This window comes from Chlorocebus sabaeus, chromosome 1 (assembly GCF_047675955.1).
Source record: "Chlorocebus sabaeus isolate Y175 chromosome 1, mChlSab1.0.hap1, whole genome shotgun sequence".
In the NCBI taxonomy this organism is placed as follows: Eukaryota; Metazoa; Chordata; class Mammalia; order Primates; family Cercopithecidae; genus Chlorocebus; species Chlorocebus sabaeus.
In genome coordinates this window covers 1,142,119-1,163,468 of record NC_132904.1, presented here as the reverse complement: position 1 = coordinate 1,163,468, position 21,350 = coordinate 1,142,119, and the positions used below count along the sequence as shown (strand labels likewise).

General features: G+C 59.5%; 1 protein-coding gene across 1 annotated transcript in view; it reads right to left on the bottom strand.

The window, feature by feature from the left end:
* Positions 1 to 2,212: 2,212 nt before the first annotated feature.
* Positions 2,213 to 21,350, bottom strand: part of TOLLIP (toll interacting protein) — a 30,391-nt gene continuing 11,253 nt past the window's right edge. The window contains exons 2-6 of the mRNA XM_037998792.2: positions 19,157 to 19,306; positions 14,909 to 15,091; positions 13,669 to 13,821; positions 12,281 to 12,371; positions 2,213 to 2,830 (exon numbers count right to left, since the gene is read on the bottom strand). Coding sequence (XP_037854720.1) covers positions 2,616 to 2,830; positions 12,281 to 12,371; positions 13,669 to 13,821; positions 14,909 to 15,091; positions 19,157 to 19,306 — 792 coding nt within the window. The 3' untranslated portion in view covers positions 2,213 to 2,615. The remainder of the gene's footprint in view (positions 2,831 to 12,280; positions 12,372 to 13,668; positions 13,822 to 14,908; positions 15,092 to 19,156; positions 19,307 to 21,350) is intronic.

Below are 21,350 nucleotides of genomic sequence, written 5' to 3'. Positions count from 1 at the left end.
TTCTGAGACCCCACCCGCTGACACCCTGCAGGGCAGCGCCTGCAGAGTGGAGAGCATCTGCAGAGTAGAAAGGAGCAGGGAGCCTCCGGCGACCTGTCTTCTGTCTCCGGAGCCCTGCCCGAGGCTCCGAGATGGCACAGTCAGGCTGTCCTTAGTGACTGCTGCCACAGAGCTGGCAATTGGCATCTTCAAACCCAGGAGCAGGAGCGGCAGAGGCCTGGCAAGGCCCGGGCCCTCAGACACCAGGGGCCTAAGCCCAGCTCCCAAACCCGCTGCAGCCTGCCCTTATGAGCTGGCAAACAAGCCTGTCCTGAGTGCGACGACCTCATCCACACCTGACAGGCAGGGACGGGGGCGGGTGGGGGGCGTGAACCAGCTAATTCTGGGACCGCTTGGAGGGGCTCAGCAAGCTGCTTCTACAGTAAGCCTTCAAGCAGAAAATAAAGCACAAAATGCAGGAAAGAAAAATCTTATTAAAGGACTTACAAAATGTGATTTATCTATTAAAAAAATAAAGCGTTCGTGAAAAAGAAAACTAAGAGATGGCAGCAAGCGTGGTCATCAGCAAAGGGTTGCTCTCCCTCCAGCGAGGCGGCCCCCACCGTGTGGCTCCCTCGGGCCCCCACTCGTCATTGGCGAAGGGTTATTCTCCCTCCAGCGAGGTGGCCCCCACTGTGAGGCTACCTCCGGCCCCCACTCGTCATTGGCGGAGGGTTGCTTTCCCTCCAGCGAGGCGGCCCCCACTGTGCGGCTCCCTCCAGCCCCGACACGGGCTGCTCAGGAGCTGGCAGCAGGGGCCACGTCCTCTCCAGGAGACACCCACAGAGCCACACGTGCATGGTGTGGCAGTCTCACTGCACCCCAGCAATGCGAAGGCAGAAACCGGTGCTGGTGGCCACACCTGGGCGCCTGGACGCCGAAGCCCCCAGCACAGTGAGGCCTCCAAGTGTGGCCTGCGGTCCGTCCCGAAGAGTTATTAATGTCACAGAACATTATCATCTAGAACGTTCCAGTCCCACCTGACACCTTCATTCCCAATGGAGAAGACGTAAGACCAGGCCATCTGAGGCGGAATCCCAGGGCCCTCTGAGTGGTCGGCATCTGCTAAGCAAACACCATGTCTTTCTTCTTCACACGATCAAAGGCCTTTAGGACCCACAGCTGAAGAAGGCGCCTGTTGCCACCATGTCCCTCCCCCACGGCCACCACACACTTCAAGTTTACAAAAATAAATATTTATCAACAGTATATTTGACAAAAACCACCCCCAGTCGGTGGCAGAAAGCAGTATTTTCTAGCTGACACTGAAACTTATTTTTTCCAGGGAGAAAAAGACTAAAATGTAAGCACTAACTTCCTCCTTCTGCATCTTCCATAGAAGACCCACTTGTAGGCCTTCTCTTTCTGTCCGTATCAGTGGGTTTCCGTCCGAAGGCTGGGGGCAGACACTTGAACCACAAACAGCAGACATGCGGGTGCGCACACAAGCGTCTCGATGGCATGCGGATTACGTAAAGTGCATCACTTGTGAGAAGTTTCTCAAATTCCTGACTTTCATAACCAGGTGTCACCTAAAATCTGTCCTGCAAACCAAGATGCTACACGTGGTGCCCAGGCAGGCAGAGGTGAGGCGTGCCTCCCGCCTCAGAAAGCTTTTACACGGCCACGTTCGCCAGGCTTCCCTCACCCACGCTGAACCTAGGTCCCAGGCACAGCAGCTGCCCAAGCTGTCGTCAGCAGTCGGCTGGCAGTGCCGCAACACCCTCTCAGAATCATGCACGTGCCACCTCTATCACCTCCCACCCCAGCCTTGCAAGGCCTGTTGAGAAGAGAAGCCCCCTGGGAGGACACCCACGGAGCTGGCGTGAGCAGCAGGACGGACGACAGCCTCCTGCGGGTGAAGGACCCGGCTTCAGATGCCCGCTGGCTGGCAATCAGGCAGAGCCCGGCCAACCGTGCCAGGCTCCCCTCCTCATGCCAGGTGTGGGTGCATCCTGCCTTCAGGCTGGAGTCTGTCACAAGGCTGGCTGGACAGTGGCCAGGTGAGCCAGGCCAGAGGCCGGCCCCACGCCATCCACAGGAAGCTGCCCGCTCACCAGACCCAAGCCCTGGGCAGGGGCCAGGCTCACAGCAAAGCGCGTTAGGGCAAGGACGTGAGTTTTCGGCTGGGAAGTTCTAAAAAAACCCACAAATCAGTGTGAGGGATCGTGTGTGCCTTAATCAACAGCTCTATTCCAATGACGTCACATCACAAAATGCCATGAATGGAATCAGAAGGCGCTCCACCACCTCCAACACCCTGGCAGAAGCAGCTGCTCTCTACAGCAAGAACATTTTCCAGAACAGCATGAGAAGGGGAGACGCACGTCCTGGGGACAGGAGAATGCGCCGAGACCTCCCAGCACAAGAGGCGAAGGGAGCACCGCCCCGTCCTGGGCCGCCAGGAACGAAAATCCCCATGCACCCAGAGCAGGCGCGGGCGGGGCAGCCCAGACGTCCACGGGAGGGGCGACAGGGGCCGTGTCACGGGGATCTTGTTGGGACAGCATTCCTTGGGGAGCGCCCGGTTGGCGTGTCCGAAGAGCTGGGGTGACACGGCAGCGAGGGCGGAGGCTCTACGGCTCCTCCCCCATCTGCAGCAGGGAGTTGATGGCGGCATCCTTGTTCCCTCGCTGGGCTTCCAGCACCGAGCGGATCACCTCCTGGTCCATGTTGGGGAACATGTCCTGGATGGCTTTCAGGTCCTCCTCGCTACAGCGGGGCTGGGCGTTCACGGCAGCCGGGGGCAGGGCCACGGGCACCATGCCGGGGCTGCAGACGGCGGGCATCCCTGGAACCAAAGATCAAGTTTGGTAAAAACATCGGAAGGTTCCAGAAGTGCCACACTAGCTCCTGCTGAAAGAAGAGAACGCATCCCACCGGCCTTCCTCAGGGAGGGGCCACCTCGGGTCTTAGCAAACACCAGTCCCGAAAGACACCCTGGAAACACAAGCCCTCAAACAGCAACGCCAGGCACAGCCACGGGAAGGCGGGGCAGGGGTCTCTGAGACGCATCCTTCACTAACTCATGTTCCTTCCACACAAAAATCAAAGTTTAATCTTTCAAATCTCACCCGAGCCTGTTTTCTAACTAGCAGGCTGGGGGGTGGCGTTTTGATCCCTTCAGAACTTGTGAATTTGCACTGCACACGCTTGTCTTCACTGACCAGAGGGCACACAGCATTCTCTTCATCTGGGGAACGGACTACACGAAATGCCACACCCGCTGATCCAAACACTGCAGGGTCTGAACCTCCTCCTTTATCAGGCATTCTACAAGATGCTTTTGCAGCTTGGCCAGTGTGTCACTAAACTGTGTGCTGGTGGGGAGCAATCACCACAGGCACTGAAGACCTCAGCAAAGCTGCAGCCGATGCCCAGAATGACAACCACACACACATACAAACTACACCAAGAAAATGCTCACAAAACTCACGCAAGTCAGGCAGCAGGTGTGGTGCACCGGGGACCCTCAGTGTACTGGGGCCACCGTCCAGGGTTCCTGGCATCACCACCCCACAGCTACGCAGGCCCCTCGCCCCGTGTCTCATGCGGGTGGACACACTGAGATGCAATCTATCAAGCAGAAGCTGCACAGTGGTTCAGCCACTGCAGCACACACACCCCAAAGGCATGGTGTGGCCGGACTTAAAGCTCGCCTCCCAGCCTGGTGGCCGCTCCCTAAAACCACAAGCAGCCCTGAGCACAGGCAGCGTGAGCAGGGCTCAGCGACCAGCGAGGCACAGAGCTCCTCCTGCAGCAGCAGCTGGAGCAGGGCAAGGGTTCACTGCGCACCCGTTCGTTCACCTTTAAAAGCACGAACGATCTCCCAGCTAGGCTCACTGGAGCGCCAGAGCCCCAATCTGAGGATGGGACTTTTGTTCCTTTCTACACTCGGAGGACCCTAAAGGCAACAGAAGCCATTTCAACTCTGGCCTGAACCAATACCAGCAACAAGGACCTGCAGCGGTGGAAACGGAGCGGACGGGGCTGGCCGCTGAGCCTCCAGCACCAGCTGTAAAGACCGGGGCTCCTCAGAAAGGAAGGCCGCCGCTTCCCAGCTCCTTCCAGGCCAGGCCGACTCTTCCTCCACACCCACCCCTGCCTCCTCCGCTTCCCGGCTCTCTCTGGGCCAGGCCCACCTTTCCTCCATACCCACCCCTGCCTCCTCCGCTTCCCGGCTCTCTCTGGGCCAGGCCCACCTTTCCTCCACACCCACGCCTGCCTCTTGTCCTGGCCAGCGGACACCTCACCTCACTGGGAAAGCATCATCCCACACTGATCAGCCTTTCAGCAATGAGGGAAAATGAACCGAACCACGGCCAGGTGGGGACGTGGCCACCCTCACCATCCTTACTTCTTCCTCAAACAAGACAAAGGCTCGGCCGCTACCTGCCCTGGAGGGACCCCCGGGACCCCCGTGGCTTTCCGGGCGCCCCAGCCAGCAGGGGGGCAGGAGCTCAGCCATCACCTGTCCCTGCCCACACGGCTCCCCACAGCGTGGCAACAGGAAGAATGGAGCTCGGCACTGCCACTCTCTCCAGCCTTTTTCAGTCTGACGGAGAAGGGACAGGAGGGGAGATCGCTGCAAAATCGACAACGGCGACTGCGATGCTGTGATGTCATGGCCGGGGGCGCCTGAGAAACCCGCTCTGCTGACAACAAGGGGATGTGGCGCCCACTGGCCCTCAAGTGAGTCCCGACAGTACGGCCCCAACACACTCGGGACCAGGCACCCCAGGGGAAGAGGTGAGTGCTTCCATGGTGTGGGCCGAGGGGCAGTGGCCCGGCTCACTCCCCTCCTCCCTGCAGGGCAGAGGCCGTGTGCCTGGCCTGAGCCTGACCCACCCTGGTTACCAAGTGTGATATGTCCATCAAGCCCTCCGGGAACGGACAGTGCACCGTGTCAGGGCTGCCTGGGGACTTCAGGAGGACAGACCAGGAGCTCTGGGGCCTGGCGGAGAGCAAATTCCCCAAAACGTGGGCAGAGAGGACGCCACGGGAGCCGGGGGCAGCCCAGACCCCACCTGTAGCAGCCCTGGGAGGAGTGGTGGGCGACTTCGCTGTGTCCCTGCTGTCCACCGCACTCAGTGTTCTGCACCCACGCGGACGGACGTGCAGCACAGGACAGGCCCCACCTCACATTCTTCATGCTGCGTGAATCTGCTGTCATACCTCGGCAAAATCAAATACTCTACTGACAAACACAACGGTACCCAGGAAAACCAAAAGCTGTCCCTTTTCCATTCAGGAAAAATTGCTCCGAGAACACCCTGACCTCAGACCACGCAGCACGATGAGCCCTGGCCGCTGGTGGGCAGGGGGGGCATCGGCCCTGCTCAGGCTGAAGGCATGTGGCTCTGGGCCCCAGACGTCTTGCACGACAGTGGAAAGACATCCAAAGAGCAGGTGGGGACGACCACCCAGCTCAGAGACTGTTCCGGAACTCCCAAGGCTTGTTGCTCTTCTCCCTCCACAGAGCGTATCACAAAGAAGAAAACCTGCGTGATTCCTTGTTTCACAGCGACCAAGTTAGCGGGTTAATAAACACAACAGCAGAGCGCTCCAAGTGACAGTCTGGGAAACTTAAGCATCCAATTCTCATTTTGAATGGAACCATTTTGTATTTTAAACGACATGTGCTGCTCAGCTGCAAACTCCGTGATTGTTGGAATTCCACCTGCGAGGGGAAGCATGCCTGGACTGTCGGGTGAGCCCTTGGCTGGCCCTCTCTGGAACTCACGGGCGCTGTGAACGCTGGCTGTTCCCATGCATGGTGCCACGCGTGCATGTTCTCTATGGACCTCCCTCTTGTCCGTCCTGCCAGCAGGCGTCCACCTGCGCGTTCAGCTTTGCTTTCATACTTTATGGACAGGCATCCACGTCACAGTCTGGTCGGCTCCACAGAAACCAGTGGGGGTTGTGCCCACAAAGACGCAGTCCAGGATGACGGGAGGGACTGCGCTGCTGAGGACGTAGGACAGCAGCTGTCCCCTCACCCAGAGAAAAGCACTCCAGGCCTGTGTGAAACGGAGGTGCACAAGGGAATAGACAGAAACAGCGTCAACTGGCAGCTGCAGCCATGGTGAACAGAGAATGAGCCGATGTACGCTCTGGTGCTGCCTGTCCAAGGCCGGGCTGGGGAGGCGCTGGACACCCCACTTTCCACGCCAACTCTCCTCCCACCACCAGGCAGAAGGAGGTGGAAAGCAACACGGAGGAGGGAAAGCAAGGAGGGCCCCAGAGGACAGCGCGGCCGGCGCCACCATCCGCCTCTGGGCCTGTCTCGTAGGGACCCTCAGGGCAGACCCCTGGCAGTGGCTGCAGCCCAAGTGCCCCTCCTTGCCAGGGACAGCTGGAGGAACAGTGCAGGCAGGGCTGAGGCCCAGTGGCGACCGCACTGGTTTCTCACGTGTGGAGAATGCACAGGAAACTGAGCAGTTGGCTGCCATCACCGACCTGGTGGTCTCTGTCCACTTTGCAGCTCCGTGGAAGAGAACGCACTTCATGAGGCCACGCGGTTTCCAGATGCTTCACGCCTAGATGTTTCCTTAAAATTGAGGCTAAAAACCCCGCTATAGGCCGGGCGCGGTGGCTCAAGCCTGTAATCCCAGCACTTTGGGAGGCTGAGACGGGCGGATCACGAGGTCAGGAGATTGATACCATCCTGGCTAACACAGTGAAACCCCGTCTCTACTAAAAAATACAAAAAACTAGCCGGGCGCAGTGGCGGGCGCCTGTAGTCCCGGCTACTCGGGAGGCTGAGGCAGGAGAATGGCGTAAAAACCCGGGAGGCGGAGCTTGCAGTGAGCTGAGATCCGGCCACTGCACTCCAGCCTGGGCGATACAGCGAGACTCCGTCTCAAAAAAAAAAAAAAAGAAAAAAAAAAAACCCCCGCTATAATCACATGATGCCTGCCACTATTTGAAATCTATAAAATATCTAATTTGGTAATCAAAATAATACTTAAAAAAATCAAAACTTAAAACTGTTCTCTTCAGGCCATGATCATGGCATAAAAGCTTTAATGATCAAGCTGTGCTTTGTGTCCCAGCCTCCCTTCCTCACTGTTGTGGTCACACTTTCTTTTTGTGAAGGAGACAGTCTGACCTCAGCGCACCCAGCTTCTGAGTTGCTTTGTGGGGGACTCTGGTTTTTCACTGAGGAAAATGGATGGTCCTCGCGAGGGCTCAGCCAGCATTCAGCCCTCAGTCTCCATAGAGGTGGCAGCCAGGCTCAGACAACACGGGAGGCTCTCAGGGCCTGAGCCCACCCAACGTGCACAGTGAGCCCCCAAGACCTGCACCCTGCGCGGGCGTCTCTGGGCAGCGCCCAGCAGGCGGCAGCTGAACGAAGGAGCGGCGGAAGGGGCTGGTGAGAAGCCGGGCTCTCCCCTCCTGGCCCACTCCCGCGGCCCCGCCTCAGCAGAGGGCTTCGCCAGGCTGCCGTGCACGCACACAGGCCCGAAGCCACGCAGCCAGGCAGAGCAGGTGGCACAGCCTTCCGCACTACGTGAGTCATAAACAGTTGAAGCTGTGGGCAACACACGTGCTCTGGCCAAGATGCACTTTGAGATTCCACTTCTGAGAAGAAAACCCTGGTGTGAATCCGCCGTGCTTGCCCAGTCGGCCCGAGACGCCCTGAGCACGCAGCCGCCAGCCTCTCCGAGGTCTCCGCAGACTTCGCCCTCCAGCTGGCAGCGGCTGCTGGGAGGACGGGCTGTGATCACAGATACTCAGAAATTAGGGTACTCAGAGGAAAATCAGGGCATCAGCTTCCAGTGAAGAGGGCGCCTTGTTCACACTCTACAGTGCTGTTAGGACAGTTAAAAAATACTTCAAGGCCGGGCGCGGTGGCTTAAGCCTGTAATCCCAGCACTTTGGGAGGCCGAGACGGGCGGATCACGAGGTCAGGAGATCGAGACCATCCTGGCTAACACGGTGAAACCCCGTCTCTACTAAAAATACAAAAAAACTAGCCGGGCGAGGCGGCGGGCGCCTGTAGTCCCAGCTACTCGGGAGGCTGAGACAGGAGAATGGCGGGAACCCGGGAGGCGGAGCTTGCAGTGAGCTGAGATCCGGCCACTGTACTCCAGCCTGGGCGGCAGACCGAGACTCCGTCTCAAAAAAAAAAAAAAAAAAAAAAAAACTTCAAAGGCTCCTAAAAGCAAAGCTCTCCTAATGGGAACCAGGGCTCCCGGGAGAAACAGCTAACGCCAGGGCTGAGACCGGAAATGCAGAGAGCCAGGGGCTTCCTGCAGTGCCAGGAAGCAGGAAGAGGCCCCGAGAAGGATCGGAGGAGGCCAAAGAACAAAGACCCTGCCTGAGGGGGCTCCCTCTGGCCAAGTCTGGGATAATTTGAGTGAAAAAATAAACAACATTCGTAAGGGATTCTGACCCACGGAATAAAATAGGAAACTGCAAACCCACATTGCTGAAGAAGTCGGATAAACTCGGGCTGACAAGGGTGGGATCTCCCCGTGGTCCTGGGGTGCCTCCCACACGGACACTTTTTAGCTCCCGGCAGGATCTTCCTGTGGTCCTGCGGTGCCTCCCACACGGACACTTTTTAGCTCCCGGGAAGTGGCCAGGCAGAGCCCACTGTGAGGGGTGAGCAAGTCACACCACTAGCCCTGCGCTGGATGGAATCTGTACAGAGTAAAATGCGGGGGCCCTGCCAGCAGCCCTGGGGAGACTCAGCCCTACCCTGCAAGGCCACGTCAGCAGCCCCACCAGGTCCCTGACCAGAGCACACCCCAGGAGCAAGATGGGGACCCCTCCAGGCCAAGGGAGGCAAGGCCACGGAGGGCCAGCGACACCGGGTTGGATGCTGTGGCCCCCCAGGACACTCAGACGGGGTCCAAGCAGGGGACAGTGTCACCTTCATCTGGACGGCTGTCCTGTGCCAGGAACACCCCTGCTTTATGGGAAACGCACGCCTGGGGGTGGGGTGTGGGGCTGGGGGCTCCAGTGGGGCGGCAGGTGGACGAGTCCTCACGGGCTCTGGCAGATGTCCTTGCATCTCCTTGGTAACTTTCCTATGAAGTGTGCGGCTGTTTCAAAATTTACAATGTCTATCAAAAGAAAATTTCAAAGTCTGTTTATAAAGAAATCTAGCCTTTCCTAAAACAAGCATTTTAGGGAAAACCTGAAAGGCATCTACAAAGAGAATTAAGGATAGGAACCAGAAACAGGTATGTCAATCAATGTTCTCTGTCAATCAATGTTCTCTGTCATCTGAATGCTCCTCCAGGCAGATACACCCCGGCGCTGTATCCAGTCGATGGAACTGCACCCCCCCAAAAAGACAGGCCGAGTCCTAACTCTCGCCTGCACAGGGGGTCTGAAGACCGAGTCTCTGCAGATGTGAGCAGGTGAGGATGATGGCGTGCTGGGGCGGTGGGCCCTCGATCCACGGACTGGGGTCCTGGTGAGCAGGTGAGGATGATGGCGTGCTGGGGCGGTGGGCCCTCGATCCACGGACTGGGGTCCTGGTGAGCAGGTGAGGATGATGGCGTGCTGGGGCGGTGGGCCCTCGATCCACGGACTGGGGTCCTTGTGAGCAGGTGAGGATGATGGCGTGCTGGGGCGGTGGGCCCTCGATCCACGGACTGGGGTCCTTGTGAGCAGGTGAGGATGATGGTGTGCTGGGGCGGTGGGCCCTCGATCCACGGACTGGGGTCCTGGTGAGCAGGTGAGGATGATGGCGCGCTGGGGCGGTGGGCCCTCGATCCATGGACTGGGGCCCTTGTGAGCAGGTGAGGATGATGGCGTGCTGGGGCGGTGGGCCCTCGATCCACGGACTGGGGTCCTCATGGGAGGAGGAGGAGGCAGCCACAGAGCGCCCGGCCCAGAAGCTAGAGGAGACGGGGAGGATCCTCCCCACAGCCTTGGCGAGTGGGCGGCCCTGCCTGCCAGGGCTTGGACTTCCAGCCTCAGGAAGCTGGAGGGCCTGGGTCTCTGTTCTTTCAGGTTGCCCATCTGTCTCCAACTCAGGACAACCAAACAGAACTTCACTAGCGCCACGAACTGCACGCCACAGAAGGCACTTCCACCCCACAACGGCGGCTCTGGGCTGTCCCAATTACAAACCAGAACCCCCAGCAGCCACTCCAGGGGCACCCAGGGCACAACAGGGCCCCCAGGCAGCAGAGCTCCCCTGGCCAGGCTCCAGGCTCAGGAACACCTGCGGGGCTCCCGTGCTCGCCCCCGTTTCTCTGCCACGGTGCTGGCTCTTCTGCTTACCCAGATGCCCGCCCTCCTCTAACTCTGAACGCCTCACGGCTGCTTCTGCGTTTCTGGCTCACCTCCGGTCACTTCCTATGAAGCATTCTTTCCTCAGTGATGAGGCACAGGTACTGCCTCTGCTGGGCTGGTGGTTTTCTTTCTTTTCTTTATCTTTTTTCTTTTTTGAGATGGAGTTTCGCTCGTCGCCCAGCCTGGAGTGCAGTGGCGCAATCTTGGCTCACTGCAACCTCCACCTCCCGGGTTCACGCCATTCTCCTGCCTCAGCCTCCCAAGTAGCTGGGACTACAGGCGCCCGCCACCATACCCGGCTAATTTGTTTGTATTTTTAGTGGAGATGGGGTTTCACCGTGTTGGTCAGGATGGTCTCGATCTCCTGACCTCATGATCCTCCTGCCTCAGCCTCCCACAGTGCTGGGATTACAGGCGTGAGCCGCTGCCCAGCCTCCCACAGTGCTGGGGTTACAGGCGTGAGCCGCCGCACCTGGCCTCCCACAGTGCTGGGTTACAGGCGTGAGCCACCGCCCGGCCTCCCACAGTGCTGGGTTACAGGCGGGAGCCGTCCGCCTCGGCCTCCCACAGTGCTGGGGTTACAGGCGGGAGCCGTCCGCCTCGGCCTCCCACAGTGCTGGGGTTACAGGCGTGAGCTGCCCGCCTCGGCCTCCCACAGTGGTGGGGTTACAGGCGTGAGCCGCCGCCCGGCCTCCCACAGTGCTGGGGTTACAGGCGTGAGCCGCCCGCCTCGGCCTCCCACAGTGCTGGGGTTACAGGCGTGAGCCGCCGCCCGGCCCAGGCTGGTGGTTTTCTAGACACTGGACACCACAGAGGCCCTGCTCAGACACGGGCTCTGCTCTTTCCTCTGGAGAAAGGCAGCCCTGGCACCTGCGCAGGCGACTTTACTTGGAAACAGAGTCTGCGATGTGAGCAAGTGAGGGCATGGCCATGCTGTTCTCATAAGCAGTTTCATCAGAGAATGTCCTGAACACCAGTCGACAGACCAGAGTCTCCCAGCGCCGTCCCCTCCTTCCCACCATCAGGCTGGGTTTCAGGCCACATCAGGTGGGTCTAGGGCAAGGTCCTGACTCCCAAGGTGGCCTTTCTGCATCTGTGTGGGATGCTGGCAGGACTGGGGTGCTGACCAGGCCTCTCCACTCCAGCTGGGCTGGACACCAGCACCGGCCTGACAGCACTCTCGCCTGCCAGCAGCTCTGTCCCACCCCAACCCCAAAGCAGCCCCTGAGCACAAGCAGCCGGGGCCTCACGCAGGCCCCGAGACCCTCCCCCAACACCACCACGCATCCCCAGTGCCCTGCCCGCAACTTGGCCACTTCCACGGCCTGGTCCCCCAGTGCAGAGGGACCCGCACTCTGCCAGACACCAGCTCCCCGGAATGAGAGGCCACCCTGGGAGGAGAACCAGGGTGGCCACAGGCTCCCCCCGAGCACCTCCTCTCAGGGGCTGCTGTCCCCCCGCCTGCTGAGGACGCTGGGCCCGTCCATGGTGGGGGCCGGCCTTGCACCAGCTGCTATGACAGCCACAGCTGGACCAAAAATGCAACAGCGTGAAAAGCGACATTCCCGCTTGGTGTTGCTGCAGCCACCGGCTGCTCACTCTTAACAGTGACACACGACAACGGCCGCAACAGCGCAGTGCAGAGCACGCATCACCCGACAGGGGTGTGAGGTTCTCCTGCAGCTGGGCACGACGAGGTTTCAGTCACATTTCCACACCTCTGAAAATTTCAACTCATCTCATTTCTGCCAACAATTAGGAAAAAAACCAATTCTATTCTCTAGATATGCAAACAAAATTCAAACGTAACCCTTGGCTCCCTAGCCTAGAAGGATCTGCGTGCAGTCGGCACGTCTGCAGGATTCTAGAACGGATGACGTCCCCCAACCGGCGCTCTAAGCCCTGTTCCCTCCTCCTGCGCTCGCCCTAGGCCCTGGAGTTTCTACCAGGCGAGAGGCACCCAGGGAGGAGGGGGCACACGCACCTGTGATGGGCACGTAGCCAACGCCCTGCTGGTACACCGTCGGCATCAGGACCACAGGCTGGGGTGGCATCACCATGGCAGCTGGCAGCAGCTGGAACACAGCGGAGATGGTCCCGGGGTCAGGAAGGAACATCTACCCATCAGAACCTCAGGAATCGCCCTCCCCATGCTAGCCCCGAACCCAGCTGTGAGCCCTGAGTGCACAGGGGACACTGGGGCCCACTCCCACCCCCGCACCACCTCCTCACATCCAGGAGGTGACATGGCTCAGGCTTACAGACCCCCCGCTAACTGGGATGTGACGGAGAGACGATGGTGTCAGGAAGGACATCCCAGTGTAGGTGTCAAGTGGGCCTGGGGGGAACCACACTGCACAGCTGTGGTGTCTGAGTTGAAAACTGTCAACTTCAGATAAGTCACTGCACTGCTGTCGTCTCTGAGTTGAAAACTGTCACCTGCAGGTAAAGTCACTGGGGCGTCATGATGGTTCTGCGTATGAAAGCGTGGCTTAAAGCTTCGTCCTGAGACATTTACACGTGGTCACTCACGGCTGGGACTTGCTTTAAAATATTCCAGCGTTAACAAAAAGGGAGCAGGAGAGGCCAAGATGGCCCAGAAGAGCGGCTCCCTGCTGCGCCCTCTCTGCTGTCACATGGGCCTTGCATTTCCCACAGCACCATTTTTCAGTAACAACCTAAAAAATTCCCTGAGTGATAATACAGAGAAGACGGCAGGAGTTCTGCGTCCTGGAGCCTCTAACTGGCCCTCCTGACGCCCCCAGGAGCTGCAGGTGTCCAGAGGATATAGACAGCTGGGAGCCAGGGCAGCTGACGTGCTAGCCCCATGGCCAGGCCTCGACTTCCTGACCCTGAGTGCGGCAGCCCCTAGGCTTCCCCCACATCTCCAGAGATGCCCTTCTACACCCTGGCCAGTGCCTGCCCTGTGGGGAGGAGCCTGGTGTCCTGCAGGGCCCAGGGCTCTATCTCAGACCCTGGAGGGCTGCTCCGCTGGACCCTAAGGGCAGAGCTTGGAAGGGCTGTGAGGGACCTCCGAGGACACAGGGGCCTGCAGTGGAGACCACCACAAAGGGTGGGCCCATCTTAGGAACACAAACAACCCCGATGCTGTTTCCCCAGACAGAATCGATGGGCAGGAGCAGTGGGCGGGGCAGCCCCTCTCTGCCACCAAACCACCCAGGGCCCCTGCCCTCTGTCCTCAGAACGCTGAGCCCTGCTGTTTGATGGACTCAGTGCCTCCAGGAAAGAGACCAGGGTGTCTGCGGGGTGGCACAGCCCTGACGTGTCCCAATATACCCTGACCCGCCCCGCCCCAAGGCCCCTGACGCGTCCCGCCCCTCCCCGATGCCCGATACCAGGCCGGCAGCTCACCGCGTAGGACATGACGAGGTTGATCATGCCCTCCTTGTCGTCCCCCTGCCTCCCGCTCAGGCTGTACCACTTGTCCTCCACCTTGCCTTGCCTCAGGGACTCGGGGATGGTGATGTGGGTCCATGCGATGCGGTCGTCCATGGAGAAGGCTCTCTGGGGGAGAAGAGGGAGATGCCCCAGGCATCAGGGAAGGGGCCGCCCTATCCCTGCGGTCGCACCATCATGGGCCCGTCTCCAGTTCCCATCTCATCGGTGGAACAGGGCTCCCACCTGCACCAACACCCCATCAATGAGACCCCTCAGGCAGCACGGGCTTCACAATCGTTTATCAACGATCCTTCCCTCTCTCCACCAGGATGGGCCAGGGCCAGGGCTAGGTCTGGAGCTGGGGAAAGTGAGGGTCCTGGGCTGCTGTCCTCCTCCAGTTCCAATTCAGGGACACTGGTTGCTCCTCCCTAGCCCTCGGGGCCCCATCCTTGCTCCACCGGCTGCCACCTCCCAAGCCCCAGAGCGGCCGGGGCGCAGGCTGGAGAGGACACGGGGTCTGCCTCCCACAGTGGCCTCTGTACTTCCCAGGCACTCTTCACTCTTCTGAGGGCCAGGGAGGGGAAAGCAGGTCGGGATGGGGAGAGAAAAGCCAGGAGGAAAAGGCAGGGCCCAGGCAGGGAGGACTGGCCATCTGCTGGCCTGGCTGCCCCACACTGCTCCCTAGCCCCCACCCGTGCTCTAGCCTCCCAGTGGCACAGGTGCGAGGTGCCGGGACCACGCGGAACAGCAGCCTTGCCACATCCCCCTCTGACCTTCTGACTCTGCCTCAGAAGCGCTGCAGGTGCAGCCATGGACAGGACTCAGGACCCTCAAGGGTCACAGCCACTCCCACCATCAAGAACAGCTTTCCCACCCGGCAGGCGGCCGGACTCACTGGAAATCCCACCTGCTGGTGAGCGGCCAGACCCGGTGCACCCGCCCAGTGGAGGGGACACGTGCACGCTCTGTCCCTGGGTCATGCTTGTCACTGGGGATGTTTCCAAACGTAAGGGTGTTCAAGGAGCTGGAAACAATCTCTCTTTTTCACATTCCTTGGGGAGAGTAGGACCCTGTTATGCACCCAATGAAACACCAGGTGGGGACCCACACCTCGAAGCCAGCCAGGAACGTGGTTGTGTCGGCAGGTGTGTTCCCACGGCAGCCACACTCAGCCACGTGCGGCCTCCCATAATAGCTGGCATGTCCCTCTCACCTCATCGAAGATTTCGAGATAGAACGAGTCCACGCCTGGGGGCACCGTGCAGTGGATGACCTTATTCCAGCGGGGATTCTTGGCGCCATTGTGTGCCGTGGGCGTCTCATACACCGCGTAGCCCAGGCGCAGTCGGCAGTAGGGGTCCATGCGGGTCATGCCGTAATTCTTGGCCAACTTTGCCTGGAATGAAGCCAATGTCAGGAAAAGGAGGTGCCAACCATCGGGAGAGGGCGGGTTCTCTAGGCCATCTGCCTCCCTGAACCCTTCCATGAGGCCTTTTGCTAACATATAGACTACAGACACTCAGAGTTGCCAGAACACGACTGTGACCTGCTTCCCAGGAGGCCAGGAGCAAGAAGACTGAGCCACAGAGGAATCGTGCAGTTCTGAGACAAAGCACATGGCTCATCCTTGACAGCAGAAACCTACAACACTCACAGACACAGCTGAGGCCGCCACTCAGCCGCCACGAAGGGTGCGCTCTCTAACCACCTCAGAAGCAGCTGAGGAGGGAGAGAGGAGGTGGTCCCGGCACAGAGCTGAGAGCCAGAGCACGACAGGGAGCGTGAACCCGCCCCGGAGCGCAGTGACCGGGAGAGGTGCGTCCCTGCTCCAGGCGGGAGCGAGGACACCTGCTGTGCGTGATTCAGACGCCACGTGGCTGCCTTCCTCCCCATCATGAAGGCAGCAGCCCTGCCTGTGCTATCGGAGCAGGTGGCGTTTTGGGGACAGGAACTTGTCTTTCTTGTGTCTCCCAATCACAAGGAGCCACATCACATGTAGACCATGAGATCTGACTTCAGGCCAGGCACTCGGCTGGGCTGGGACATTTGAGGTCCACGGGGTGAGACTGAACGTGTGTTACAGGGAATGAATATTCAGAATAAGACAAAAGACTGCGGCACGTAAGACAGAAGACTGCGGCACATAAGATGATTGCTCAGCAAACAAACTCAACGTGGATGGCAGGTTCAAATATAAAACCTAAAACTGCAAAACTTCTACAAGAAAAAATCAGGAGAAAAGCCGTCGCGAGCTGGGTTGGGTTCAGCCCTGCAGCTCCGGCTGCCTCCCTGGAACGCAGACGGCCTCCCTGCACTGCCGCCACCCGCTCTCTTGCGGCCAACCTGGCTCACCCTCAGGAGCTGGTGACAGAGACCCCAGGAGCCATCCCAGCCCTCCCAGCCACACAGAGCCCACCAGTTCCTCCTTCCCAGTGCAACAGAGTCCAGACACTGCCCCCGACCCCTCTGAGGGCACGGCCTCCCCGTCCTCTCTGCCCTCTGAAGGCACGACCACTCCATTCTCACTGCCCCCCGCCCCCCCGAGGGCACAGCCACTCAGTTCTCGGTGACCCCCACTGAAGGCACCACCATCCTGTCCTCACCAACCCCCCTCTGAGGGCACAGCCGTCCCATCCTCGCTGAACTCTCTCTGAGGGCACCACCACCCTGTCCTCACCGCCCCGAGGGCACCGCCACCCTGTCCTCGGTGAATCCTCTCTGAGGGTACCGCTGCCCTGTCCTCACCGCCTCCGAGGGCACAGCTGTCCCATCCTTGCCATCCCCTGCCGCACAGCTGAACTCTCCCCTCCTGTGCCCACATCTCTGGACTGCCGGGTCCTCTGTCTTCTATTCTCATCCACATACAAGTTCCCTCCTTCCACTTCTAACCAAAGCTGTGGCTGGCCGTTTTATGTCAAAACTGCCCCATTCTTGGGTCCTTAATTTTAGCGGGTTTCTTGGGTGGCCAGAGCGTACTCTGGAATACTATGGAGGGACAGTTTTCTGGAAGCTCCAGGGTGACTAGCAGCTTCCAATTCCCTTCTGCTGCACACCCACAGATCTGCCAGATCAGCTCTTACACTCGAAACTCCGCCCCTCTAAACTCCTTAGAAATTGCCCTATTTTCTGGAAGGTATGTAGCAGGAAAGTCTGAGACCAGCGTGATGTTCCAAAGCTTTCAGGTAACTGTGCTGTTTCTGCCTATTGCTAAGACTTTTTATTATTATTAACTTTAAAGGCTTTGAGCAAAGCCAGCTTTCCGGGGGGCATGTGGGACTCCCGCTGCCAGCATCCCTGTGCCCGTCACCAATGCCTGCTCACACTGCGTCCTGCCCGCTTCTGCCACACTCAGCCTTGTCCTGTCATTCCCGTCTCCTCCCACTGCCCTCTGCACTGTGGCTAGAAAACTCTAGGAGGAGCATCCTGTGACATCAACTGCTCTACTGAAGTGACCTCCTTGATGTTTACGGAAGCATCTGCCCATTCACTATGACCCCACACAACCACACGCTGTTGTGATGCGGCGGGCACTGTGGGCACTGCGGGCACTGCGGGGACACGCAGGCACCGCTGACTCCCCGACAATGGGCAAGAGATGCACAGCAGACACACGGCACGGCAGACGGCGCTACCACTGCAGGGACTGACCAGCTCGGAGGACCAATGTGTGGGCTGCAGGATCTGGAGGAAGAGCTGCAGGAAGTGGGAAGAGAACGGCCAGGGAACAGGAAGGTCAGGAGTGACCGGGGGAGGCAAAACATGGGCCCCGGCTTGAGAAGCCTCGGCAGGACAATGCCCACGAGAAAGGCCTGTGCAGGGAGTGACCTGCTCTGGCCACAAGCCAGTGGCTGAGCAGAGGCAGTGGGTGGTGCAGGGGGCTCCCCGCCTGGACCGGCGGAAGGTGGCGCCTGTGCTGAGGGTCAGGCCTGAAGGGCAAGAGGCGGAGATGAACTGTGGAGCACCAGGAGCACCAGAGCTTTGGGCCTCAGCTTCCAGAGTGTGGGGCAGCCACCTGCAGACACGGGAGAGAAGCTGGGACGGTGGCTTGAGAGGTCCGCCTTGGGCACATGGAGTCCGGCGTGCCCACGGGACATCCAGGGAGGCCATGTGGCCATGGTCCGTACCTGGGAATCTGGGGTGGAGTTGAGTGTCTGGCTCAGGCCGGGACCAGCACACAGGTGTTTAGACCCACAGGGACGCGGGAGTCACTGGGGTGTGTGGGCAGAGAGAGGAGGAGGGCTGAGGACCAGACCCCTTGGCATCCCATTGGAGCCCCAGGAGACGATGAGGGGAAGCAGCCAGGGGAGGCAAGCAGGGAGGCAAGGAGGCAAGCACATGTGCAGCTGCCCAGAAGCCAAGAGAAGCAGGAAGCAGGTGCTGGGCTACATGGCCCAGTGAGGAGGCAGGAATGTTCCCCCCCACTGGAGCTGTGGCACAGAAGGCTGGGTGAACTCGCGTGGAGGAAACAGACAGGCTGCCTGCAGTGGGCTCCAGGATGTGGGAAAAGACCAAGGGGGGCCGGAGGCGTGGGCAATGCCAGGGCCACCTCCAAGGCCCAGCCAGGTCTGGAGTTTGAACTGTGTGAGGCGGAGTGCCCTGCGGTCACCAGGCCCTGCCAGGAGGTAGCGGCTGAGAATGGGTGATGGCACTAGGTGCCCCGGTGGCAGCTGGAGCAGGAAAGCATGGGCTTACAGGAGTTCACTGGGTGGGCAGAGGGATGGGCCACACCAGCAGAGAAACAGCTGCACAGGCAAGGGTTTGAGACACGCTGCGAGGAAGGGGTGACGGCACAGCCGTGCCCACCACACCAAGTGAAGCCCCTGAAACCAAGTCTTATTTGTGAGGTCCACAGCGACTCTTCTGCCTGCTGTATTTGTGCATTTCTACAAAAGCCTGCGAGGCTCACAATGCGTTTCCTTTTCCTGTGATCTTACGGCACGTTTTGGTGTGATCAAAATCGCTGTTCAATCTGCCGATTTTGGTCTTCACTTGAAAGTCCACTGAGTCACCACGTCCTGGCGGCTGGTGTCCAGCCCTGAGGCTGACCGAGGGCTGCTCTGTGGGGAGGGGAGGGTGCAGGCACCGGCACTGGGGCCAACGGGAAGCCACTCACGCAGCACACACTGAGTGGTGGGGGGCCAGCTGCGCCTCCTCCAGCTGCCGGCAGGGGCCCGGGAGGCGTCCTGGGGCATCCTCAAGCCTGGTGGTGGAGCCGGTCGGACCCTACACGGAGTGGACGCCCACCTACCCCCACTACTCATCATTTATGTTTGGCAGAACCCGGGGTCAATGCCAATATTTTTCACACAGATCGTTTTCAACATCACACATTTCAGGAAAAGCGGGAATCAGAAGTTCCGTTTACCCGCTTAGGAAATGCAGTGTAAACACCGAAATCCTCAATCCCACCCCACCTGAGCGCACCAGCCCCAGGCAGGCAGGAGGGTGCCCCAAGGCCCACCTGAACCACAGTGATGTTCAGTCGGCCCACGGTGCCCACGGCGCCTCCGTACTGCAGCTGCTGGGCCGCCTGCGCGTCCAGCTGGACCTGCCGCTGCTGTTGTGTGGGCGTGATGCGGAGGAAGTCCTGCGGGAGCTCGCCGATGTACACCTGCGGGGCCGGGGACCAGAGAGGCAGTGAGTCAGGGTGGGGACACAAAGCAGCCCGATAGCAGCTGCCCCAGCATTCCCGCGACCCAGCCCCGCGCCCACCCATTTCCTAATCAAGTCCTGGACTGTGCTCAGCCTCCGTTTCCCCATCTCTAAACCCAGGGGTCATGGGCGTCCAGCCTGGGGCCTGGCCCCCAGTGGCACAGGTGCAGCCCTTACTCAGGAGATCCCCAAATGCAGATTTCTGCCACTAAAAACAGGTTCCCGTCCTCAAAGCCTGGTCAGGTGGGTTTTCAGGTCATTTTAAAGGGTCTCCCTTGCACCATGTGTGCCCATGGCTTCCTTCTCCTTGTCCACAGCTAAAGGCAGGGCCACTGAACTGCCGGTCACTTGGTCAAACAAATGAATGAGACAAAATCTGAACCTCAGGTCTAAAGTGATTTGGAAAACCCTCTGCTGATATACTTCAAATGTTTCTACATGAAACAGCTGAAATTCAAAAGTACCCCAGAAGAACACAGGAAGTAAATTAATTCCAAACAACCACGAAAGACCTCCCCACTCTGCATCCTGTCTCTCCTCGACCCTCTGTCCACCGGGGCTGCCCCTAAGGGGAGGACAGCGTAGGGGCCCATGTCATGGACTCCCAATGACATGGTGCCAGGCAGGGCTCCAGGAGGTTCTGAGTTCAGCCCTGGACCTGCTGTGCTCTGGCCGCCTGGCACTTCAAAGGACCCCACGAGGGTCTAGCTCCTCACCTGTGTCCCCAGCTAAGGCCTGGAGAGCACAAGCCAGTCAGCACTCCACAACCAACGCGAGCAAACAGAAGGGACCTGGACAATCCAGCACTGCTTCGTGCGGTTACGGACTCAGGCCCCCGGGTCTGGGGAGCTCTCTGCAGGCTGCGCCCCAACCCGAGCAGCCAGCGCGGTGTGTGCTCAACCGCTCTTCTCTAAAAATCAACACACACTTCATGCCTTTCCCCACACTTTACCCCGTTTTTGACCGGGACACATCACGAGTGACCTTTGCCCCGTGAGAGAAGCCGTCTTGTGAGAACAGCAGAGCACCCCGGCTTCACCTCCGGAGGGTGTGGCGCAGGCCAGGGCCTGAAGGGACCCCCTGACGGACAAGCAAGGAGGGTGCCGAGGTGCCAGAGGGGAGCGGGCCCATGCCAGGAGTCCCAGGCCAGCCTCCTCCAGGCAGCCTCTCATGAGGCGCTGTACAGCTTACCAGCAAGCTCTGGCTCAGGAGGGTGCTGAGAGGCCCCGTGGCACGAGATGCTAACCACCTGCTCCTGCTGGCACACAGGAGACACTGGGGTACAAAAGGCCAGGGCCCCTCACCTGCCTCCCAAAGGAATTCACAGCCCAGAGCTCTCTCCCCAGGGGACACCTGGCCACGCAGGACGCGCCTCCCGGCCAACTTCACAGAGCCCTGGCACAGACCATGCCCGCAGACTCTATCACTAGCTCTGTCTGCTCACCAGGAATGGGTTATCTTGCAGAAACAGACTCGTGCTAACCAAGTTCTCGGGATTAATATACACAACCAAATTCCTGTTTATTTGTGACAACTGCTTCCTCCGTGCCACACACACAGCTCCAGGGACACGGCAGGAAAAGCACTGCATCTCCTGCGCACACATGGGAGACAGACAGCGGCTCGTGTCCTCCTGCGCACTCATGGGAGACAGACAGCGGCTCGTGTCCTCCTGCGCACTCATGGGAGACAGACAGCGGCTCGTGTCCTCCTGCGCACACGTGGGAGACAGACAGCGGCTCGTGTCCTCCTGCACACACATGGGAGACAGACAGCGGCTCGTGTCCTCCTGCGCACTCATGGGAGACAGACAGCGGCTCGTGTCCTCCTGCGCACACGTGGGAGACAGACAGCGGCTCGTGTCCTCCTGGGCACACATGGGAGACAGACAGCGGCTCGTGTCCTCCTGCGCACTCATGGGAGACAGACAGCGGCTCGTGTCCTCCTGGGCACACATGGGAGACAGACAGCGGCTCGTGTCCTCCTGGGCACACATGGGAGAC